The sequence below is a fragment of the Zingiber officinale genome, chromosome 2B, assembly GCF_018446385.1.
Source record: "Zingiber officinale cultivar Zhangliang chromosome 2B, Zo_v1.1, whole genome shotgun sequence".
NCBI lineage: Eukaryota > Viridiplantae > Streptophyta > Magnoliopsida > Zingiberales > Zingiberaceae > Zingiber > Zingiber officinale.
This window is the reverse complement of record NC_055989.1, coordinates 85749643-85773552: the sequence shown is the minus strand read 5'-3', so window position 1 is coordinate 85773552 and position 23910 is coordinate 85749643. Positions and strand designations below refer to the sequence as shown.

Below are 23910 nucleotides of genomic sequence, written 5' to 3'. Positions count from 1 at the left end.
AATGCTTTCATTTTATTTTGCAAAATAGATATTTTTCAAAGCAAGTTTTGAAAAAAAAAATTGAAAGCATTTTACAAAAAAAAATAGTTTTGGAATATTTCAGAAGTAATTTTTGAAGTTTGAACCATTTGCAAAGTAAATTTAAGCAAGGGTTCAAAAGAATTTTAAACCAACACTTTGTAAAAGAAACAAAATTTGAAATAAAACTCTTTTATAAAGTAATTTTCAAATATCCTCCCTTGACCCTAATATTAATTTAAAAATAATATTCATCTAAAAATTATTCTTAAATATCTAACCCTTAGTTGCTAACTAACTATTAAAAGATAGTAGTATTCACTTGGTTAGTCAAATTAAGTATTAATGTCTAGTTAAAAATTTACTTTAAAAAACTACTTAACTTGATCAATGTACTATTGTATTTTTTACCTAGACTTATGTTGATGCATTGATATAAGCATCTGATTGTACTGTCATTCAAACTTCATTTCTTTCAAATTGGGCTAGTTCTTCTTGCATGACAATAATCTAGTTTGGGTTAAGCAGGGATCTTCTACTATTTTGGATTCAACCTTAGAAATTAAAAATATTTGACTTACGTTTCTAAATGATGATTTAGTTTGAATCCTTAGTTCTGGGTCACATATTATTTGTTCAATTGGATGATTTGATCGGACTCTTATTGTTCTAGATTCAGTTTATATTTGTTCATTTTCTTGTGGTTGATTTTGTACATCTTCGTGTTCATCTATTTGATTTAGGATTTCACTTGCTCCCCCTAGATCAGTACTAGCTCTAATAAAGTCAATTGGTTGAGATTGACTTTGATTTAAGTTAGTTTCCTTAGAGTTAGATTCATCAAATTTTACATTTGTTATTTTTTAATTTTTAGAATATTTTTATTATAAACTCTGTACCCTCTACTATTTAGTGAGTATCCTATAAAAATTCCATTTTCAACTTTTGAAGTAAATTTTTTAAATGTTCTCTGAATACCTAAATACTTTAAAATATTTGATATTAGATAATTTATTATAGTAAATTTCAAATGGAGTTTTATTATATTTATTATTTATTTTTGTTCTATTTGTACATAGCAGGCTGTACTAACAGCTTATGTCTAGAAATATTTTGGTAGTTGGTATTTATTAAGCATTATCCTAGTGGTTTCTTGGAGGGTTCTATTTTTTTTCAACTATTCCATTTTGTTGAGGTGTATTAGGACACGAGAATTCTTGATGGTACTCATTTTCTAAGTAGAATTTAGTAAACTATTATTTTTAAATTCTCCACCGTTATCACTCCTAATTCTTTTGATTTCTAAGTCTTTTTCATTTTCAATTTGTTTACAAAAATCACTAAATATTTCAAATTAATATTTCATCTTTATTTTTAAAGAATTTTATCTAAGTGAATCTTGAGTAATCATCAATTATTACTAAACAGTATAAATTTTCATTAATAGATTTAATCTCATGTGAGTCAAATAGATCTAAGTGTAATAATTCAAGTGTTGAATTGGTTTTAGTATGATTAGTTGGTTTGTAGTTTGATTTGGTCTTTTTTCCTTGTTGACATGCATTACAAATTATTGAGTCTAAGTTAGGTAGTTTTGGTAGTCCTCTAACTAAGCCATTTACTTTGGTGATGTTTCTAAAGTGAGTGTGGGGCAGTCTTTTATGCCAAAGCCAGGTTTCCTCCTTTTGTGTTAAGTGACACTTAAGTAAGGAGCTAGCTAGGTTAATTGTATAAATATTATTATTCCTAAATCCTTTTAATTTTATTATGAGGTCTTTCATATGTTTAATTAAATATTCAGTGGATGTAAACCTAACCTTACATTCTGAATCGCATAATTGACTAACACTGAGTAAGTTGAATTTGAAGTTTTCAATAAGTAGCACTTTATGAATAATGAAATTAGATTCTAGTTCAATGTTACATATTTCAGTTATCTTAAGTTTGTCATTGTTTCCAAAGGTAACTATTCCTAGGTTTTTGAAAGTTAATTTTGTGAACATTGTTTGATCCACAGTCATGTGTCGAAAGCAACAACTATTTAATATCCATGTAAATTCCTACAAAGAGTAGGAGGAAAAAGTTTAACTCAAGTATTAACTTAACTTTGTTTAAGTTATTTTATTTGTATTTTTATTTTAACTCAAGTTAATTTTAATTTTAATTAAATTAAATTTTAATTTAATTCTTATTAATCTCACCCGATCTATATTTCTAATTAGGGAATCTTATAATTTTATGAGATTAGTTAAGTTTGAATTACAAGTTTGGTTTAACTTGTGTTAGATTCAAATTTAGCTTTGAGTTCAACAAGTAAGTATTCTTTGGATAAACGTCTAGGCTGTGATGAGTCACTTGGATATCATTAGAATAACCATATGCTTTAAAAATTTTCAAATAGTCTTGTCCACTGAACTTAATACAAAACTTTGGTCTAACCAGCTAGGATTAGTAGGGATAGCTTCAGTTAGTTCTACTAAGCAAAATATACTAGGTCAAAGTCATATCTTCCTAGACATGCATAGATAGAGCTTCCCTAACCTACTATCATCCAAAACTTCTCCATTACTATTTGTCCAGTTAAATTTTGTCCCTAATTATTCTAGTACTAATTACCATTAATGGGCAATGTTTATGTTTTTAAGGTGCCAACTAATTTGGAGTCTCCCTTTGAATCATAGATTTTCTTTTAAGTTTAGGTTTGTGTCAATTTATTTTATAGGTATAATAAATTTGATTATAGTTTGAGTTTAGATTAATTTCATATTTATTTAATTTAAGTTTAGTTTTTTTTTTTTTTTTTTAGGTTTGAATTTAGCTTAGAAGGTTTAATTTTTGAGATTAAGGTTGAGTTATTTGGTTTATTTTGATTTGATTTTAGGTAGTGTATTTTATTTTTAGGTACATAGTGTTAGTACCCTAAGGCAGTTTTGATGTGATCAACCAAGTCAGGTTATGTCCTATTAGTTTTTAACCCCTATATCTAAGTGTGCAGGAACTTAGGAGTACAAAAATCGAATGAAAGACATAGCAAGCGAGAATGACGGCATGGGAGAGAGCCGACAGGCTTGGTGCGTCCGAGGGACGAGGTGCTGCGGAAGAGTACGTGGGCGGACGAGAAGGGGGCACGCCGGGTTTCTGAGGGATGAGAAGCCATAGAGGAAGATTGCTTGAAGGCCGGAAGTTAGGTTCGGGTGAGCCCTATTTCAGAAGGTCGAGATCACCCAAGTGGAGTCGGAGCCGGAGCGGAAGACTCGGACCTAAGCGAGCAGAGCCATAGCAGGAACCCAAACCAAACAAGTTAACAAGGAAGAGTGTTTATTATAAAAAATTTTGAGATTCTGTTAATTATAAAGTATGATTTTGTAGCCCCCAATGACCAACATGAAGCTATAAAGGAAGAGTGTTTATGGACAAAGAAATAACAAGCCAATTTCATGGTGAATGGTAAAGCAGAGTTTCATTTGTTGAGCGCCCTTCCGCCCCAGGAGGTCAATCGAATCGGCAGCTACGACTCTGCCAAAGAGCTCTGGGAGAAATTCCTATAACTCCATGAAGGTACTTCGGAAGCAAAGTTAGCAAGGCGAGACATCCTTCGAACCCAATTAACAAACTTGCGGATGAACAATGGAGAAAAGGTAGCACAACTCCAAGCACGGATCAAAGAACTCATCACTCAGCTCAACAATCTTGGAGAATCGGTAACAAACCGAGATTCAATTCGGTATGCGCTCAACACCTTCCTAAGTACTCCAGAATGGTCATCCTTAGTAGATGCATACTACATCTCTAAAGATTTCGAGGTAAGTACACTAGAGAATTTATTTTCTACTTTTGAACTTCACGAAACTCGATGTGCAGATTCTAAAGAAATCGAAAAGTTAAACAACAATCTTGCCTTGAAAGCCAAGAAGGAAGATCCTGACTCCGAAGCTTCGATCGACTAAGATGAAGCGGTGCTACTAGTAAGAAAGTTTAATAAATTTATTAAAACTAATAAATTTAAATCGCAGACGAGAAAGCATTATCGAAACAAAAGGAAAATCCGATGCTATGACTGTAACGAAGAAAGCCACATCAAGGATGACTGCCCAAAATTGAAGAACAAGGACAAGGAAAAGAACAAGAAGCCAACTCGGCCCAAGCATAATCTAAAAGCCACATGGGATGAATCGTCGTCCTCCGAATCCAAAATCAAAGCCTATGTCGGACTAGCCCTAATGGCAGATCATCAAAAGGAAGACGAAACCAACTCAGAGATGAGCTTCGACAAAGAGGGAGGATCATCAGAGGCAAGCTACGATGAAGGGGGAGCATCAGAATATGAGGTAAGTCAGGTACATGCCTTATCTCCTGAAAAGTCATTTAAATTTATTAAGATTCTTTCCAAGGATTTAGTAAAATTAGAAAAAGAAAATATAGGCTTAAAAAGACAATTAGCCAATGCATGCCCCTTAGATTTGTTTGATAATTTAAAATTAGAAAATATCAAATTGAAAACAAATATAAAATATTGGAAAAATCGTGCATACTCAAATAATCAAGATATTAGGAGATATAATAGTTTAAACTGGTATTTTAAATATCATAAGGGCCAAATTAAGAAAATTTTACAAAAATATATTCCTAAGAAATTCTTGATAAATCCAGTAGGTAGGAACATGTACTGGTTTCAAAATCATATTTATGTTAACTATTTTTTTAAACTTAGGGCTTTCAAAAAGAAAATTAAATGTTTAAATTTTTTAAGAGGCTTTGTTTAGAAGTGGTTGATGCTCCAATAACCAAGAAGGCCTAGTGCCTCGTCACAACTTGGAAGTCAATTACTGAATTGAATGTTTAATTGACTTACTATGAAACATTTAACTAATGCTTTAAATTTTTGTTAGAAAAATAAATCTAATCATTAAAATTTGTTTAACTTTTTTTTTTTTGTGAAATATTAATCTAAACAATCTTTTTTGTTAGAATTTTTTTTAATTAGTTAACAAAGTGCAAATGTTTTAAATTTTACCAAAAATATTTAACTTTTTATGAAATTTTTCTGTTCAACCCTTGCAATTTTTTTCCAATTAAAGGAGTTTTTTTTTGTTTCTCCCTTAGGCTTTAAATTTACAAAAGTCATTTTAAAAGTACCCCATTTTTAATGTGATCAAAAGGGAGAGTAGTAAAGATTAAGTCTAGGGGAAGGGTAGCACAATAATTTTTTAAATTTTGGACTTAATTTTTGTACTTGTAATTTTTTGCAAAAATTATAACTACTATTTGTTTAGTTTTACCCTAACTTAACTTGGGTTTGCTCACATCAAAAAGGGGAAGATTGTTAGTACGCCAAGGTAGTTTTGATGTGATCAACTAAGTAAGGTTAGGTACTGTTGGTTTTTAACCCCCGTGTCTAAGTATGCAGGAACTTAAGAGAACAGAAGTCGAGCGAAAGACACAGCTAGCGAGAAGGATGGCACGGGACCGAGCCGATGGGCTTGGTGCGTCCGAGAGACGAGGTGTTGCAGAAGAGTACATGAGCAGATGAGAAGGAGGCACGCAGCGTTTTTGAGGGATGAAATGCCGGAGTGGAAGCTTGCTCGAAGGCCGGAAGTTGGGTTCAGGTGAGCTCTATTCCGGAAGGCTGAGATCACCCAAGTGGAGTCGGAGCCGGAGCAGAAGACCGGGACCTGAGCGAGCGGAGCCGGAGTAAGAACTAGGACAAAATAAGTTAACAAGCTGTTAACTTGGGTCCTGTCCAGGCGCTCAGATGGTCCAGGCGCCCGAACCATGAAACTTATCTAGATCGCATCAAAAGCGATCCGTTGCGATGGGAATAAAGTTTTATCCCCATCCAGGTGCCTGGAACCCTTCCAAGCGCCCCGACCAGGGCTATAAATACAGCCCTGGTCCCAGAAGCCTAGATAGAACACTGGAGAACACTTGTAAATGATTTCTTTTGTCTAACTTCGTATTTTAAGTACTTCAATTGCTGTAAGAGGCTAGGAGGTTTGAAGGAGTGTTTAGTGTGCTTTCAATATCTTTAGACTAACAACCTCCCCGCTTGTAACCAAGTAATTTCCTTTTGCCTCTTCTTTTTAATTTTAGTTTCTTAATTATTTTTATGCAAGTGTTAATTCTTATTAAGCCGTAAAAGATTGAGGAAGGTTCGCTTTATTTTGCAGTAAATTAACCCTCTCTTACCGGCCGCACTGCCATCGATCCTATCACATAGTATTGATTGAGTCCTACTTGTTTGATTAGATAAGCTTTTGAATCCCAAGCTTTAGTTAGTTTTTTATTTTTAATTAGGGTTAGAAATGATTTAAGGGTTGAGTTAGACTTGTATTCGAGTCCGGATTTATTGTACATAGCTCTTTGGGATCCAAGTATCATGTTTAGATACTTGGTTCCTGAGGTAAACTTTTCCAACTGTTCTTTTAATTCTTTAAGTTGACTTTTCAAGATAGAATTTTCTTCCTCAAGGTTTGTAACTTGAGTTGAATTTTTTTTTGAACTTGGTCAGTTAAGGAAATTAAGCTCAGTTATTCCTTAAGGATGTTATTTTCCTTAAGGAGGAGTTTAGCGTATTCCTTAGTTTTTGTTAATTTTTTATTTAAGCAGGAAATTATTTTAAAAAACTTTGTAGTATAATTAAAATCCCAGTTGGTTCATCTAAATCAAATGTGGATTCTTTGCTCGACTCGTCTTCTTGATCCGATTCTCCTCCGGTAGCCATCAACACGAGGTAACTTGCTTGCTTTGGTTCATCGACTTCCAATTCGTCAAAGGAGGACTCGTCCCAAGTTGTCTTGAGTGCCTTCTTCTGCTTTGTCTTCCTTGTCTTATCTTCATTAAGGCATTCATGTTTGAAGTGCCCTTTCTTGTTGCAGTTGTAGCACATGATGTTCGCCTTTAAGTTGGTAGATGTGAACTTGGGCATCTTCTTCATGTCGTGCTTAGAGAAGTTTCTCTTGCATCTAGTGAACATTTTCCTTACCATATTCACTAGCTTCTCTTCTTCGTTAGACTCCGAGTTGGACTCTGTCTCTAGCTTAGGTTTGGTTCAGGTTCGTGCTTTGGTTTTCTTCAAAGTACCTGTAAGAAACACAATTCCTTTCTTGACCTTGTGGAGTTAGTTTATTCTAATTTACAAAATAACTCGTCTAATTTCAACTTTGAAAGGTTCCCCAAAACTTTATAAGCATCTACGATCGATGCCCATAATGCGGTTTAAGGAAACGATTTCAGAGTGTACCCGATAATGTCACAGTTCTCGAGTTGATGTCCGATCATGTGCAGGTCATTGGGGATATCCTTGAACCTTGCGTGTAGTTGGCTTGCGGTTTCTCCATCCTACATTTTGATATTAAATAAAGAATTTAGAAGCAAGCCTCGTTTAGTTACATTAGCGTTGTTGGTTCTTTCATGTAATTCGATGAGCTTGTCCCATAGCTCCTTTACGTTCTCGTGCGAGCCGACTCAGTTGAGTTATTCTTTCGTGAGTCCGCATTGGATTGTGTTCAACGCCTTCGAGTTGATCTAGGCCTTCTTCTTATCTTCTGTATTTCATCTTTCTGGGTTGAGGGGTACTTTAATTGCTTCATCTACAGGAGCCTTGTATCCTCGTCGGATGGTGAACCACTGCTCAATATCAATCTTCAGGTAGATCTCCATTCTCTTCTTCTAATACAGAAAGTCGTTTCCATTGAAAAGAGGAGGGTGGGTGGTACTAAACCCTTCAATTTGTGTCATTTGAATTGTCTTTAAAAAAAAAGAAAAAGAAGGTATCCAAGACTAAGTCTTGGATTAGTAGAGTTTGAAGTAAAAAGAAGTATTATCGGCTCGAGTGGTATTACACCAATTTCCAGTAAAAATTGAATGAGAAAGAATTATTTGAAAAGGTAAATTTTACCAATTCAAATGAGATACTAAAAACTGAAATTTGAAAAGAAATAAAATAATTCCTTCGGCTTTATTGGTGGTTGCACCAATTCAAAGCAGAACCTTGCTCTGATACAACTTGTTAGATCGAGACGCACATGAGAGGGTGTGAATCGCGTGGTTTTAGAAAACTTTCTTTTTCAATTTTGAAATAAAGTGTACAACAAAAAAATAAACATAAAAAATAGAACAAAAAAACTCAAACTCGATCGATTTTACTTGGTTCAGAGCCTTCGGCGACTTCTACTCCAAGACTCAGGTCCTGCAGACCTATCAATGGATAATCCACTAATAATCTCTTCCGAAACCGCTGAAGAGGGAATTGAATACAATAAAAATTAGGATAAGTGTAACACGCTACACTTCCCTTTTCTGTAGAAATTAAGTACAGAATTAACTTTCGTTACCTAACACTTGCAAATGATTAGATCAGATTCAGTGTTGGTCGGCTCCTCAGCAGTAGTCAGGTGCAGTAGTGCCATAGCAAGCAGTGGTGCAAAGCCAGAGTAATCGAAAAGTCAAATGAATGTGCAGAATTTTGTAATTGAAGTGTATTTGAGATGCTGGTCGAGATACTCTTTTATTGAGTGTTGAAAGCGTCTTTCATAACATCGAAGGCGCCTTCAACCCCAAAAGTTATCCCATAATTTCAGTTTCTTATCATCGCCGAAGTCTTCTGTGTTATCTGACTGAAGGCGCCTTCCAAGCTCCTGAAGGTGTCTTCCATGAACAGTACTCAAGGCACATTCTAATGGCTTGAAGGCCTCAAGTACTATTCATCCCGAGGTATTTTATGCTCTTTTACCCTGCAAAATATGTTAGTCCAACATAAACAAAATATATCCTATAAGGCAAAGTTAGCATAATAAAAATAAGTAGTTTAGTAATTAGATCCTATTTCTCTGAGACTAAGATTTAGTCAGGGTCTCAATTTAGGTTTCTAAAATGGACATAAATTGGACCGACGCCTATTATGCCTTCAACCGGGATGCGTCCTCACTGAGTCACTCTCCACTAGTGACTTACCTTCACTTACCAAATGTCAAGTTAGCTCCTTGGCGTCAATCTGATCCACTAGGTCTTCCTACTGGAATTGCATATCTGGACATCGCCAATCCATAATTGAACATCTTGACCTCCTATCAGAATCGCACATCCGGACTTCAACCCACCAGAAATAGAACATCCAGACCTCCTGCTAGAATCCCACATCTAGACTTCCCGCCTGGTGTCTGACCCTCTTGACCCGTCAAGTTAGTTAGCCCTACATTCTCGGTAATTAACTAGATTAGATCAATAACACATCTAACTTTAATCCACTTGTCATTTATCAAAACTCAAGTTTGATTATTGGTGCCAACTGTACCAACAAGTGGGAGGCTATGAATATTTATATAGCACTACTCTTAAGTATTCCTAGTCAAGAATTAATATACAAAGACAATATTAATGTGTTGAGACTAACATGTAGGTCAATTGATGACTTAATCTCACAAGTCATGGATATAAGATATCAAGTTGGCACATGGGTATATATTAGAGAATATGTACTGAATTGACTCTCCATGAGAATATTTTATGGATCATTATATGAGTATCATAAATATTCTCATAGTAATTATTGGTATGAATAGTCTTTATATCTGAAGTCACTACGGTTCCTTACATAAGAAGTTGTGTATTTTAGTGTCGACAAACATCACCTGTAACAAGGTGGACTATAAAGTTGACCACTGGATATGCAATAAGTTACATAGAGAGATATGAGTGATGTAGATATGATCTATCTCTTCTATATAACAGAAGTAATACTTGTAGACCCCTTAATTAAGTAGGACTACTAAAATACATGATCATGCTCAAAAAAGTCAATATGAGATATTGAACTCATTTGGTTAAGTGAGTCTACTTAGAGATTAGGAAATACAAAGATTGATAAGAGGATGTCATGGTATATACCTCATTAATCAATCTAGATATTAGGGGTGAGCAATCAACCCGCCAAACCGACCAACCCGCTTATATCGACCCAAACTGAACGTAAAAAAAACCCCGCCAGATATAGGACCGGATGTAGGGTCCTGATATTGCATTATTTGATCTAATAGAGCTGGATAATTTTTTTACCCCAATAACTGAACCAACCCGATCCGTGATCACCCCTACTTGTAGCAGCTACTGTCGATAAGCTAATACACGTTGTAGTAGCTACTGTTAATTAGCTGCTATAACGCATAATGAGTAATGTCTATTATTATTTTAAAATATTTTATGTTTTGTTGTATTTATATTTATATTTTATATTCCATTAGATATAGGGTTGGATATCCAAATAACTGACAACCCGTCGGATATCTGATACATAAGAACCGCCGGATATAGGGTCGGATGTAGGGTTCTAATATTGCATTATCTGATCAAGTAGAACCGGATAGTTTTTATCCCAATAACCGAACCAACCAGATCCGCGATTACCCCTACTAGATATCAAGTATAGAAGAACAAAGTTATACAAGATAATAGACACAGAAGAGTTAGTAGAAATGATGCATTGCTAGATGTCACTCATTGCTTATATATCTCAATAGTTTTAGATACATTGCCAACGTTACGAGAGTTTATTTGGTCACATACAAAAAACATGTTTATTTGGAAATGGATTCATTTTTAGTTTGACTAAAATATAATGAACCATTGGGCTATTGGATTGAGTCTAATCTGAATTAGACTCATTGAGTTAGACTCAAATGAATCTAACCATTGGATTGAGTCTAATTTGAATTAGACTCATTGAGTTAGAATCAATTGAATCCACTCATTAAAGAAGAATAATGATGATCAATTTGGATTAATTATGCATTGAAGAAGGAAGATCAAAAGGTAAAAACTTTTGGTATTCATTGGATGAGTATAAAAGGATTTTTTTGATGATTTTTGGGAGGACTTTTGAGTATTCATTCTAGTCTTCTTCTTCTTCTTACCTTGGCTGAAACTTCCTTGAGTTGTTGCTAGCACAACAAAGGTTATTTCTTCTCTGAGTAGTAAATTCATGAGACGGACGGAGAATGTGTTTGTGTGAAGACCGTAGAGGCACGGACGTTCTGATCGCGCTAAGATCTACTAAAGTCAAGTTGTTGTCGGGATTATTTTTTTCACGCAACAAAGGAAACTATTCTATGTGATAGAGTAGCAACAACGAGTATATCGTATTTGCAAGGATTTCTGGAGAGATCCTTTTCTGCTACTATTATGTTTGTTATATGCATGCATAAGATCTCTATACATTTTGGGAAAGATATTAGAGCATCTTTATGGTATATCTTTTTTAGGAAACACTTTGAAATTTATGCATAGATAAACAGTAATACTATAAAAGGGGGCCTCCAACTATAGGCGTAGAGATGCGATGCTACATAATTTTACATGCTCATAGTCACTGTTGATACTATTATTCACTATACTCAACCCGATCACTAACTTGAGCGTCAGAGTACCTACACAGAGACCCCTTTCTTAGTCTGGTTACTAATGCTCCTCTTGACACGCAAAACTGCTTGAAGTCATTTTTTATTGAATCGGAGTCTTTAGACAGTCAACATCAAAGCCACCTATCAAGTGAGTCGTCTCCATCAATTTCAAACAGGATCACTAAATCTTCTCAAATTTTTAAGCTCTGTTCAAATTTAACCTAATACTAATGCCTAATTCTAATTTTTAAACCCTAATGCCTATATGTATTGTCATTGTATCAACGTATACATTGAAACAACTATACTCACATTATTTTTTTTATCCAAGAGTAGTGATGGTGATTGCCAAGGCATTAAGAGTTGCTGAGGAAGCGTAGGAGAACTAGGAGCAGAGTCAATCGTAGTAGAAAAAAGAGCTACATAGCAAGAGAGTTAGACGACAAAGAGACCATAAAGGAGAAGAATAGAACTCTTGATAACTTGCTTCGTCCATCATCTACTAGCACAGACTTGTCCAAGGCAGAGAGGGAAAAGAAGACCGATGAAGGGTGAACGACTACGAGGTTGGTTGCTAATGAAAGTGTGTTTGTTAAAGATGGCTGGCCAACAAAGAATGATCGTCAACTATAATTACTATCTACAACGATACAATGTCATATTCTAATATTTGTTAACGAAGAAGCCATTCATCATTCATTAAAGTGTGATTAAGAAGTGGTTATGGTTGTTAATATTTTATAGTGTAGGATTTGATAGGGTCGTTGCACCTCTAATTGAGCTATTATCTAATTAATCCCTAGAGTTGTCTTCCACTTGCTTCCAACTTTTTTCCCCCTCAAATGGCATCCCCCACATGATCCCAATTAATCAAAGCACATGCTCAAGGACCATTAATTAATTCATAATCATGCATTCAATCAATTAATTAGTGCCCTCAAAAATAAAATGCAAAATTAGGATATTTTATTATTATTATTATTATTATTATTATTATTTCTCTTCATTTTACACCTCACAAATATAAATTTTAGTGGGACCCATCATTGTGTGCATGTAATTACGTCACTAATCTCTTTTATATATATATTCCTCAAGAGGTAAAGATTAAGGCAAGGACAAGAAAGGACAGCTCAAGTAGGCCTTCAACCCCCCACAAGGGGCCACTTTCAATTCATTGCCAATCAATGTCTTTATAAGTTTGATAAAATTAGATCACAGTTAACCCATAGTTGGGGTTAATTATTCTCACAATGGTTGTAAAAGGATCTTAGTCAAGTCAATTAACTCCATATATGATATAGTAAACACTAGCATTAACCCATGAGAATTTTTATGATTAAGCCTATAATGCATTTGAAGGTAAATGATTAATTTAGTTGAATATTGCAAGGTTATGACTAAAATTATTAATTAAGTTGTAGGTGCAATTTCCACTAGATTATATAAAAATTAATAGAGAGAGATATGTGTACATTGTCACAGCTAATCATTATAAATTGAACGCTACATTGCTAAAAAAACAATAATTATAGTGACAATAATGGTAACGAAACCGGTAGCGTGGATCGTGACTCAATACCAATCACGCCACTTTCCTCCTCCTCCTTACCCTTCGCCACACATACGCAACGGTCCAGATCACATATCACTATACGACGAATCTATATAGACCGTTGGATCTCCTAAATGGGATTCAACCGAACCGAACCATCAACCAAAGCTCTTAACTGTGGTTGGAGGGGTGCAGAGAGGCGTTGAAGTGCGAGCAAAAAGGAGCAGAGAGAAAGAGAGGGGAGAGAGAGTAGGGAATTGGAAGCTGAGGTCTGGCCTCCTCTCTCTCTCCTCCCCGCCTGTTCTAGATCGTCAGTTCGTCACGCCTCTGTTTTTCTTCTTTTTGTCTAGTTGTTTTCTTCGGTTTACTGCGCTGTTCTAGTGATGCATTTGTCTCGCTTGTTTTAGGGTTTTTTTTGTTCTGTTTTTTTGAGATCTTGTGTTTTTTTTTCCCGTGTGATTTGTGTGTGTTTCGCCCCCAATTTGCTGCTGGTGTGTTCCCGATGTGATCCGGAGGAAAAAAAAGATGTTTTTTTGTTTGATATACCTCCTCCGAATGATCCTCTGTGATTTTATTCGTAAAGGAGGGATTGTTTTTACTATTTCTGGAGCAGATCTACGTTCGTTTGCATGTGAAGCTGGAGCTGCTGGAAAAAGCTACATCAAAGGTTGGATCGTTTTAACTGTTAGTGTGGCATTTTGCGTGGTGATCGGTGGAACTTGGCTACAGATCTGAGTTTGTGTTGTGTGTGTTTTTTTTTCCTGTTCTTACTAAGCTTGAGGAGGAGAGGAAGGTGCAAAGGAAAGTCTTTCCTGGCTGTGGAGCTATGACTTACTTCCCGGATGAGGTGGTGGAGCACATCTTTGACTTCCTGAGCTCCCACCGAGACCGTAATAATGTGTCGACAGTGTGCAAGGCATGGTATTTGGTGGAGAGGCTCAGCCGCCGGTGTGTATTCGTTGGCAACTGTTACGTCTTGCGGCCAGAACGAGTAATGGCCAGGTTCCCTAGAATGAAGTGCCTCACTGTCAAGGGGAAGCCCCATTTTGCTGATTTCAATCTGGTTCCCCACGATTGGGGAGGCTATGCGCTACCGTGGATTGAGGCGGCTGCCCGATGTTGCCCTGGTTTGGATGAGCTCCGACTGAAGAGGATGGTGGTGTCGGACGACAGCCTTGAGGTTCTAGCCCGCTCTTTCCCCAAATTTAAGGCCCTTGTTCTAATTAGCTGCGAGGGTTTCAGCACTGATGGACTTGCTGCGATTGCTACTCACTGCAGGTAAGAACTGTTCTCCGCTAAATTTGTTTGCGCAATAATTTTGTCTTGATATCCTTCGTTCATGCGCTTTGGTTCTTCTATTTCTTCTTAGCTAGCTTCTGATTGGTGAATTCAGGTGTATATTGTACATTTGATCTGTTTGTTGTTTCACCAATCTCAAGTCCAATTAAAATCATGAAATCCAGAAGCAATGCCATGCTTTTTATTTATCTTGTTTTAAGTTATTAGTTCGTCGAGGGAAGCAAGTGATGATCTCTCTTAAAAGATTAGTCTTTGTGGACCAATTATCTTATGTAAAGACTGATACTATAGTGAAATCTTGTTATGATGATTATGCATGCTAAATTGTTTCTCCATCCAGTGAAAGGGATAGATTAAGTGGGTGTATTAACTTCTATATTTGACTCTAGCATCAGATTACATTTGTCAAATTTCTCATGTTATGTTGTTTTTTTGTTGTCAGGGGTCTTAGGGAGCTAGATTTACAGGAAAATGAAGTGGAAGATCATGGTCGGCAGTGGCTGAGTTGCTTCCCTGATTCCTGTACTTCATTGGTATCTCTAAATTTTGCATGTCTAAAAGGAGAGGTGAATACAAGTGCTCTTGAGCGACTTGTTGCTAGGTGCCAGAATCTAAGGTGCTTGAAGCTTAATCGAGCAATATCTATTGAGTCACTTATCAGGATACTTGCCCAAGCCCCCAGTTTGGTGGAACTTGGAACCGGCTCATTCACAGCTGACCACCTCACTGAAGCTTACCAGAATCTAATTAATGCCTTCTACAGATGCAAATCTATAAGGAATTTGTCAGGTTTCTGGGATGCTTCTCCTCGCTGTTTGCAGTCCATATATTCCATCTGTTCAAACCTTACTGTTCTTAACTTAAGCTATGCCCCTGCGATCCAGGGTAATGATCTAATAAAGATGATTCGTCACTGTTTCAAACTTCAAAAGCTTTGGGTGAGTTGTTGTTGCTCCTTTAATTGTTTTTGTTTTCCCTTGTTACTTCATTTAATTTGACATGATTGATTCTCAGGTATTAGATTGCATCGGAGACAAAGGATTAGCAGCTGTGGCCTCTGCCTGTAAAGAGTTACAGGAGTTGAGGGTATTTCCGTCTGATATCTCTGGTACTGGCACTGCTGCTGTGACTGAAGAAGGCCTTGTTGCTATATCTTCAGGCTGCCCAAAGTTGAATTCTTTACTGTATTTCTGCCACCAGATGACAAATGCTGCACTGATCACTATTGCAAACAACTGTCCCCATTTCACACGGTTCAGGCTGTGTATTCTTGATCCCAGAAAGCCAGATCCCATCACTAATCATCCATTGGATGAAGGTTTTGGAGCAGTTGTGAAGTCGTGCAAAGATCTGAAGAGATTATCATTATCAGGCCTTCTAACTGACAAGGTTTTCTTGTATATAGGCATGTATGCTGCACGTCTAGAGATGCTTTCAATTGCATTTGCTGGTGAGAGTGATAAAGGAATGGTTTACGTGCTCAATGGATGCAAGAATCTTAAAAAGCTTGAAATAAGAGATAGTCCTTTTGGTGATGCGGCACTTTTGGAGAATGTAGGGAAGTATGAAACAATGCGATCCCTTTGGATGTCATCGTGTGATGTTACTCTAGGGGGTTGCAGGGCACTTGCCACAAAGATGCCAAGATTGAATGTTGAAGTTATAAACGAGATGGATGAAAATGATGAGATGGTGGAAAATCCCAGTGACATGCATAGGGTGGAGAAGATGTATGTTTATCGAAGTCTGACCGGGCCAAGGAACGATGCACCAGAATTTGTCTGGATATTTTAGAGTTCTTCACCTCAGGATCATGAGTATTAGTAGCACATAAGGTAATCTAGTTATGAATGTAATAGTGTATTTTTTCCTATTTCCTCCAGTGTCATCACTACCTTAATCGTGTTTGTAGATTGAAGTTAGGCAGGATGAACACTTGTAGATTTTGCTTTCTTGACAAGTGACTTATAGTTTGTAATGTTAAGTTTAGAATCCTATTTGCAGTATCAGATTACTATGCAATCCACAAATTAAAAGATTAAGCCATTTACCTCTGTGTTCTTTATTGAAGCACCAGTAGTTGAATCTTTTGTTAGAATGCTTTCTTGTATTTGGAGGATTTTGCTATTCAGAATAAGATAGACATCACTAAAGCTTTCACTACCCGTACCTTTTCTTCCAGTTGTGTTGCAACGTAAAAACTCAAACTGTTGGAGGCCTTCAGTGTGTGCTTGCACATTTGCAGCCTTACATCAATAGGTTCCTGTTGTGTAGTCTTCTGGAGCTCACTTTACTTTTGGCATGCAGAAGCATTCAGCATTCTAGGAGGCATGGATAAACTGGAGGGTGGTCAGTTCCAGGATAAGCTTGTCATGTGGAGTGTCTTTTCCTTTCTGCAATGTGCTTGAAGCCCGTCATTCCTAGTATTAACCCTTTTTGTGTTAGGTATTATTTCTCAGAACAGAAGACACCATCTTTTCTTTTCTATCTCAATGTTTCCCTGCACAATCTACCAAAACACTTCTTGGTTGGTTTTCACCAAGTCAGGTCCCAAAGTTCAGATTATGAAAATAATTGTTATATTTAGTTGTACACTGTCAGGTTGTAGGTTGATTAAGAATCCACTTGTTACTTATGAGTTATGAAATCAGCTTGCATGGATGTTAAGATATAGGATTAAACAAATTCTCATTTGAAAGCCACATTTTACTCATGAGAGGTCCATGCGATGCAAGTTTCAGATGGTGACAAGATCAAACAATAGACTTTATGGTGCTTTGTGATGTTCTTGTTTCTGGAATGATTCACTAAAATCCCCCTTTTTAAGGATTTAATTCTGCCTTTGCACCAAGGAAGAAGAGAAGCAGCAACAATGACAGATGAGGTGGTCGTGGAGGACAAAACAAAAGGAATTTTTGCAGACGTTGGAGCAGCTTGCCAACAAGTAACACTTTCACATGATGCTGTAACACTTTTGGTTTTAACTCGATCTTTGGAACGGGACCAAGAATCAAACCACCAGTCTGACGTTCTTATGATATTTGATCACTCCAGCAGAATTAACTGGATAAACTATGTCTGCAACAGTTGGTGCAAGGTTTAGGGAAAGCTTAAGCGACCACAGCAAATGCTGCTGCTGCTGCGTAAAATCTCGTAGCTAGGGCTCTCAAGGTCCTTTCTGCGCTCTGCGTAGATTCCTTTGTGCCAGCCCGAGGAAAGGTCTCAAGCTTCAACTTGTAAAAGAATTCGAAGCAGAGGAAAAATGTTGCAGAAATGAGTTAAATTGAAAGTTGGATTGATCCAAGCTACAAGGGCGAGAGGTGAGTTTGAAGAGGTTCAGGCGTTGCCGTGGCGGCCGAGCTTGAAGAGGCGACCGCCGCACTTGGGGCAGGCGTCGTCGCTCTTAGGGACCATGAAGTACATGAAGCAAGATCGGCAGCCAGCGGAGACTAGCGTCTCGGCGGCGGTCGCGGGGGAAGAGGCGGAGGAGATGGAGGTGAGGCAAGAGTTGGCGGTGCTGTCGACGTTGTCCTCGTTAGTGTCGTCTCGGCTGCTGCCGCTGCCGCTGCCGACCCTGGAGAAGCTGTCAGAGGAAGAGGAGACGTCTTCTTCGTCCAAGAGGTTGCTGGACGAGTAGGTGTGGGTGGCGGCGATTCGGGGATCCTTGCTCGTCCTGGTTCCGGTCTCCCGGTTGAAGTAGTAGACCTCCCCTGTCTGCCATCAGAGGAGGCGAAGGGAGCTCAGAAGATTGCAAAATCACAAAAAGGAAGGATCTTGACGTCGGAAAAGACAGATCGGTGTGCATTGATAACCAATGATTGGCGAAAAGGAGAGGAAGAATTTAAAGAGGTGGGGACGTATACCTGCATGTCGAGACACTGCTCCCAGTGGAAAGGCAGCGCCGTCTCCGAGTTCAGCTCCACGGCGACAACACCCGCCGCCGGCGAAGGAATCCCTCGTTCCCTCCCCACCGTGCAGCTCCGAAGCAGAGCGGCGATCATCTCAATGTTTGGAGCCGTCATCGGGATCTAGAAAAACAAAAGGAGCGAGCGAGCTCGAGAGGAAACAGGCGAAGCCGATCGAGCAACTACGGAATGAGCATTTGGGAAGGAGAAGACAACGCCCATGGAAGGAAGTAAGCAGCAGCTGCAGATGCCGCTGCTACTGCAACAATACTCCCCAGATATATGCGATTTCCTTCTCCAAATTAAAACTCGAGGCTTCTGAATCGAAATAAACAAGAATTGAATCGAGACAAGAACGGCGTTGGCCGCCTTGTCCTCATCTGTTTGTCCGCAGGGTAAAAAGGGACAGTTCTTCGGATGCAATTTCGAGATCACGTAGGGAATTAATTATCTCTTTATTTTCTGTTTAATTTCGTGCATTACGTGAATCTTGTGCGGGCGAAGAAACCACGCTGCAGTGCAGTTTGGAACTTTGGAGGCATGCAATAAAAGAGATGGGACGCGATTCTCGAGCGATCTCGTTCGGCGTTATTATTATTCTGATCAGATTACGGCGCCATTTATTCATTTGGTTCGACCCCCAAAATCTAAATCCAGCGTGCAAATCTCCGCGTTGCTATTGGAGTTGATAATTGTTGAAGTCATGGATGCTTCTAGTGGTCGCCTGAATTCAAATGAAAGAGTCAAGTCAACGGGCTTGGTTGACGCGAAAACTCAGAGGGCCCCACCTGTGAATTGTTAAGCATGGGGAAGTTATTTGTAAAAGTAGCATGAGACCGATCGACGGAAGGGGAAGAAGAGAAGAGAGGGAATGGCGACGAAAGGAAAGGAAGGGGAGCCTGCGCTGGGCGTGCCCTATGGATACGCTTATGGCCAGGAAGCGCCGCAGCCGCAGCCGCAGCCGAAGGTGTATTACGTGGGCCAGAACCCTTACCAGGCGGGGGCGATCCCGCCCAACGCGGTGTATGGCGACCCGAAGGGGATCCCCCTGCAGCAGACGATGTACCGAGACACCCCCGCCCCCTTCCAGTGCGTCTTTTGCGGGTCCTCTGGCCTCACAACCGTCAGGTTCGGATTCTCCTCCGACTTGTACAATTCTTTCCCTCTTTCCTGAGAAGATGCGTCCGTATTACTTCGATCCGTCTTCTATTGTTGAGATCATATTTTCCTCTCTTGATTCTTCCGGTTCCGTTCCGGCGATCCGAATGATTTTCTTGTGGGTTTGTTATTTTGTTTCTCCTCTTGAGAGTAAATATGGACCAGATTACAGTGAGTGAAAAGTGTAGACGAGGTTGGATTTGATCTAAATTGTTCCTGTGGTTTATAACTTTAGATTCCAATCTTATTCTTCATCCTAGCTTTTAGCTTAATTTGTTGCGAATGATAAGTGTGAAATCAAGTGATCTTGGTTTCCTGTAATCCCTTTTCAATGGAATATCTTTGCTTTGATTTGCCTTGGGCTTAAGCAGGAATATACAGATGTAAGTGCTTGAAAATTTAACCAATTTATATGTACTGATTCAGATTCTTTGGTTAGACTAATTGAGACAAATGGAGTAGAGATATCAAAGAAAGCCATAGTTAATGTAATGATACAATAATTTAATTGATTTGAATTTTACTGGTGATACAACCTTTAATAGTGCTTAATTAAGGGATAAGATCCATGTAACTCACCCCAAATTGTGTCATAGAATTGGATAGAAAAACAGATGTTGAAGCTGCAGCATGATGTATTTGAGAGGACTACCATCACAATCAACTTTCCCTATTCACGCTAACTCCTTTTGTTGTGACTTAAACATTCGCGATATAGGCTTTTGCAATCTTGATTTCCATTCTCATTTCTAACAGAAAAGCCGAGGAGTTTGCTATGCATGAATTCTGATGTATATCTTTAAGATCTATGGTAATATTTACTTCTCAAACTGTTTTTTTTTTTGTCTCCATAAAATTGCATATGGCATTTGGAAGCTTAATTATACAAACTAGTTCATATTTCTCAATGTTCAGTCCATCCTTGGTATTCTCTAACCTGCAGATTATTTATAGGCAGTACTTTAGAATGCCTTCCTGTTCCTAGATATGTAAATGTGTGGTGTTATGTACTGGGATTTGTGGTATTCAGTTTATGCTTAAGGGATGCAGAAGCTAAAAAAAGGGAATTCCTGAGAAACTAAGCTAAGGACATTTATTAACAAGACCAAAAATCTAGGTTGCAAGTGGAATAGTTCAAAGAAGTATTTTATGCTTTCATTATCATATACCATATATACCATAATGATAATTTTGAGAAATTTTCTTCACAGATACAAGTCGTGACTTCTAACTGTTTATAGTTTTTTTTTTTGTTGTCGTTGGAAAGTTGAAGGGGAGAGATGACAAGAATATTATTCTTATTGTTCTCAAGTTTATTAACTAAGCTCATGCTTCTCTGATAAATTTCCATCATTGGGACATTGCATATTTCATCTCATGTGGTGACATAACTCCCAAGCATTGAACTGACAAAATTGGTCTTAATATAGAAAGTTCTGGTCAAATACAGAGAGTTATGTGCTTGGTCACCAATCTATAAGCTTGAACATTACTCAACTGTAGTTATTTCTCAAATTAATGATACTTTTTTGGTATTTTGTGATTTTACAGATTAACTAGACTTTTGCCCATAGGATATATCTGTCATTGTGATCGGTGGGAGAACCATAAAAAGTCATTATATTTGGGCTCAGAAGAGAAGTGTACATTAAAACTTTGTCTTGATAAGGATTTGAACTTAGGCATGCAAGAACCTCTCAAGTACTGTTTGATCGAGGAAATCGATTCCCATTTGATGATTTCTTTCTGTCAAGTTTAATTCAATTGGTATGTTCCAGCAACTAGTTTCCTACCTGAAGAGTCAGAAGTGAAACCGCTTAATGTAAGCCTGATTTTGCCTTTCGACGATTAGATGGTCAAGCTCCTTGATTGAAATGTGTATTTGGGTAGTTTCACTTCTAAGACCAAAGAGTGTTAACATAGATCCTTCTGGGTTGTAGAATTTGCAAGGAAGAAGATTTTGGTGCCCCAAAACTCTTATCCTTTGGGTGCATTCAATAAATCTTCGAGTGTTCTTTGGCCACTCCAATCCTTTTTTTTTCAAATAAATAAATAAATTTAGAGTACTATTCATACACTGATACCACAAGGCTGTTAATGTTGAACTCGACAATCAAGCTAGATAAACACAGACTATCAAAGATGAACCTCTGATTATGGCTTGAGAAACTGTGGAGTACCGTCGACTGTGGTTTAATAAGGCTGTTAATTAAGTCACTTGAGTGAAAACTGTTTCGATTGGGCACAGATCGAAACCAAGCCTGGCAGCTGTTGTTGGTTGCATGATGCCATTCATGCTGGGAGTTTGCTTCCTTTGCCCATCCATGGACTGCTTATGGCACAAGTACCATTACTGCCCAAACTGTCAACAAAAGGTTAAACTCATTTCTCGCTTATGATTTTGCTCCTGTTCCATTGTTGCTCTTTTGCTGCAGCTCACAAAACCTAGTTTTTTCAGGTTGCCGACTTTGAGAAATCGGACCCGTGTCTGGTTATGGATCCACCCCATTGGCAAGAGATGAGCTTCGCTGTCCCTGCATAGTGACTCATGGCTTCAATCCTGCATCATGGTCAATTCTGTTTGTAAACGCTTTTCATAGGGCAATTCCATACATTTGTAATTGAAATGCATACTTTGGAGTGTGGTGTTAGAAAAGAGATTCATGTTAGATCGATATTTGGCATAATATTTAGATGAAAATATTATATTATTTTGATATGTTCCGTTTAATTTTGAGAAGAGCACTTATTGTATCTACAACCAAAAACCAGACTGAAACATCTTAAAAATGAACTCATCATTGTAATTTAATTTTGAGCTAAGTATAAACAAATACCATAATAGCGTTGGTTAGCTCATTTGCGACAATAACCAAACTGATACGATCCAAACCAAACTAATCAACTTTTTTATACCAATGGTTAAATCGGATAAAAAATTAAAATAATTGAAATTCCAATTTTTGTTGGGAGTCACGAATTATAAATTTATAGATTTTAAACTTTGATTTTAGTTATTAAATTAAATTTAGAATTTTAAAATCGAGATTAAACCCATTTGAATAAAATAATCGATATTCTAAAGAAAACAATAATTCGATTTAACCAACCTTTTTCTCGTTTTTACACTTAATCAAAGCTGATTGGAAAAACATTGAGAAAAAAAATATTAAGATTATCAGAGCGAGGTTTCGATCCTCGGACCTGTGGGTTATGGGCCCACCACGCTTCCGCTGCGCCACTCTGATTGTTGTTTAAGGGTCACTCTAATTATTATTTAATCTTTGATATTATATTTAGTTTTGGAAAATTTAAGCCAATTTATTCATTCAACTATCCCTCTCCTCCACCTAATTATTTTAGAAAATATACTATAAATTTATCGAGATCGTAGGTTTTTTACTAATCATCGAGCGGGCAGTTCAATTAAACGGATCTGTCTGTTAAATTATATTGTTGTAGTTTCATTGAATTAATGAGATGGGCTTGGTTGACAGATTGAGCTAAGTTTAAACACATAGAACAATTAGGTTGATTAAGTAAGATTATTCTTTAAGAGTTAAGGGGATTAGGTAGATTGATGAGTTCGACAAGTATATAATTGAATCGATCAAATTATTTAAATCGAAATCGAATAAATTATTTTTTTTTTATCTATACGATCAAATTTTCATATAAAAGTTAAATAAATTGAACTAATAAAATGCCAATTAAATCAATCAAAAATTAAAATAATAAAAATTTTAATTTTTGCTGGATTTGAGAGAGAAGTAAAATCATGAATTATGAAATCAAGGATTTTAGACCTAACTAAATCGGTCAAACTTTTGTTAAAAAAAAATCAAATAAACTAAAACATCGGTTAAATGAATCGAAAATTAAAATAACCAAACTTTCGAATTTTGTTGGACTGGGAGGAGAGGGAATTAAGGAAATATGGATTTTAAACTCCTGATTTTGATTATTAAACCCAATTTAAATTTTAAAAATTGAAACTAAATCAATTTGATTGAAATAATAAATTTTTTTAACAAAAAAAAAACTGTTATCCTTAGGCTTAATCAAAGTTGAGAAGATCAATTAGAAAAAACAGAGGAAAAAAATATCAAAATGTTTATTAGAGTTAGTTTCGATTCTTGGACCTGTAATCTTCGATTTTTGAAAATTTAAAGTCAATTTATTCATTCAAATATCCCCCACCCCCACACACACAAATAAACAAATTCATATTAGTTATCCCATGAAGTGAAATGCGAGCATCATTTTAAAAATATATTTTAAATTTATCAAGATCTTAGGTTTTTAAACGGTTTGTCAGGTAGATTATATTGTGGTTGGTTCATTGATTCAATGAGGTGAACTTAGTTGGTGGTACTGGAGACAAATGAATTGGATGGATAGATGGAGCTGTGTTAAAACAAATACAACGATTAGATTAATTAAGTTAGATTATCCTTAGAGATTCAACCAGTTGGTTAAGGGGATAATTAAGGGAAGTGATCCTGTCCGAAAGCAGGAAGGTGGAAAGATAGGGATGTGGCGGTTTCGTTGACCGGCTGTGGATCTCGCTCCGTTCTGCAAA

General features: G+C 37.0%; 3 protein-coding genes and 1 non-coding gene across 8 annotated transcripts; 2 read left to right on the top strand and 2 right to left on the bottom strand.

Moving 5' to 3' along the window:
* The first annotated feature begins 13144 nt into the window (after positions 1 to 13144).
* LOC122046165 (transport inhibitor response 1-like protein Os04g0395600) lies at positions 13145 to 22059 on the top strand. 5 transcript variants are annotated; one of them, XR_006130186.1, is made up of 7 exons: positions 13145 to 13633; positions 13742 to 14244; positions 14708 to 15203; positions 15280 to 16100; positions 16573 to 16710; positions 17122 to 21703; positions 21787 to 22059. XR_006130186.1 is itself a non-coding variant. In XM_042606719.1 (5 exons), the coding sequence occupies exons 2-4, from the start codon at positions 13793 to 13795 to the stop codon at positions 16057 to 16059; spliced, it is 1728 nt and encodes a 575-aa protein (XP_042462653.1). In that variant the 5' UTR covers positions 13145 to 13633; positions 13742 to 13792; the 3' UTR covers positions 16060 to 16100; positions 16573 to 16950. The 5 variants fall into 5 exon arrangements, 2 of the variants coding, with proteins under 2 accessions (XP_042462653.1, XP_042462652.1); XR_006130185.1 differs by having other exon boundaries at positions 17118 to 21703; XR_006130184.1 differs by having other exon boundaries at positions 17093 to 21703.
* On the bottom strand, positions 17602 to 18287 carry LOC122048411. Its single transcript, XM_042609980.1, has 2 exons — positions 18129 to 18287; positions 17602 to 17979 (listed from the first exon to the last, which is right to left on the bottom strand). Exons 1-2 carry the CDS (start codon positions 18285 to 18287, stop codon positions 17602 to 17604), a joined length of 537 nt encoding a protein of 178 aa, XP_042465914.1.
* Positions 19042 to 22059, top strand: LOC122046167 (GSH-induced LITAF domain protein-like). Its single transcript, XM_042606720.1, has 3 exons — positions 19042 to 19298; positions 21577 to 21703; positions 21787 to 22059. The coding sequence occupies exons 1-3, from the start codon at positions 19042 to 19044 to the stop codon at positions 21868 to 21870; spliced, it is 468 nt and encodes a 155-aa protein (XP_042462654.1). The 3' UTR covers positions 21871 to 22059.
* A 445-nt stretch (positions 22060 to 22504) lies between these two features.
* On the bottom strand, positions 22505 to 22576 carry TRNAM-CAU. The gene has a single exon. It is a non-coding gene; the product is annotated as a tRNA-Met (tRNA).
* Positions 22577 to 23910: the final 1334 nt, after the last annotated feature.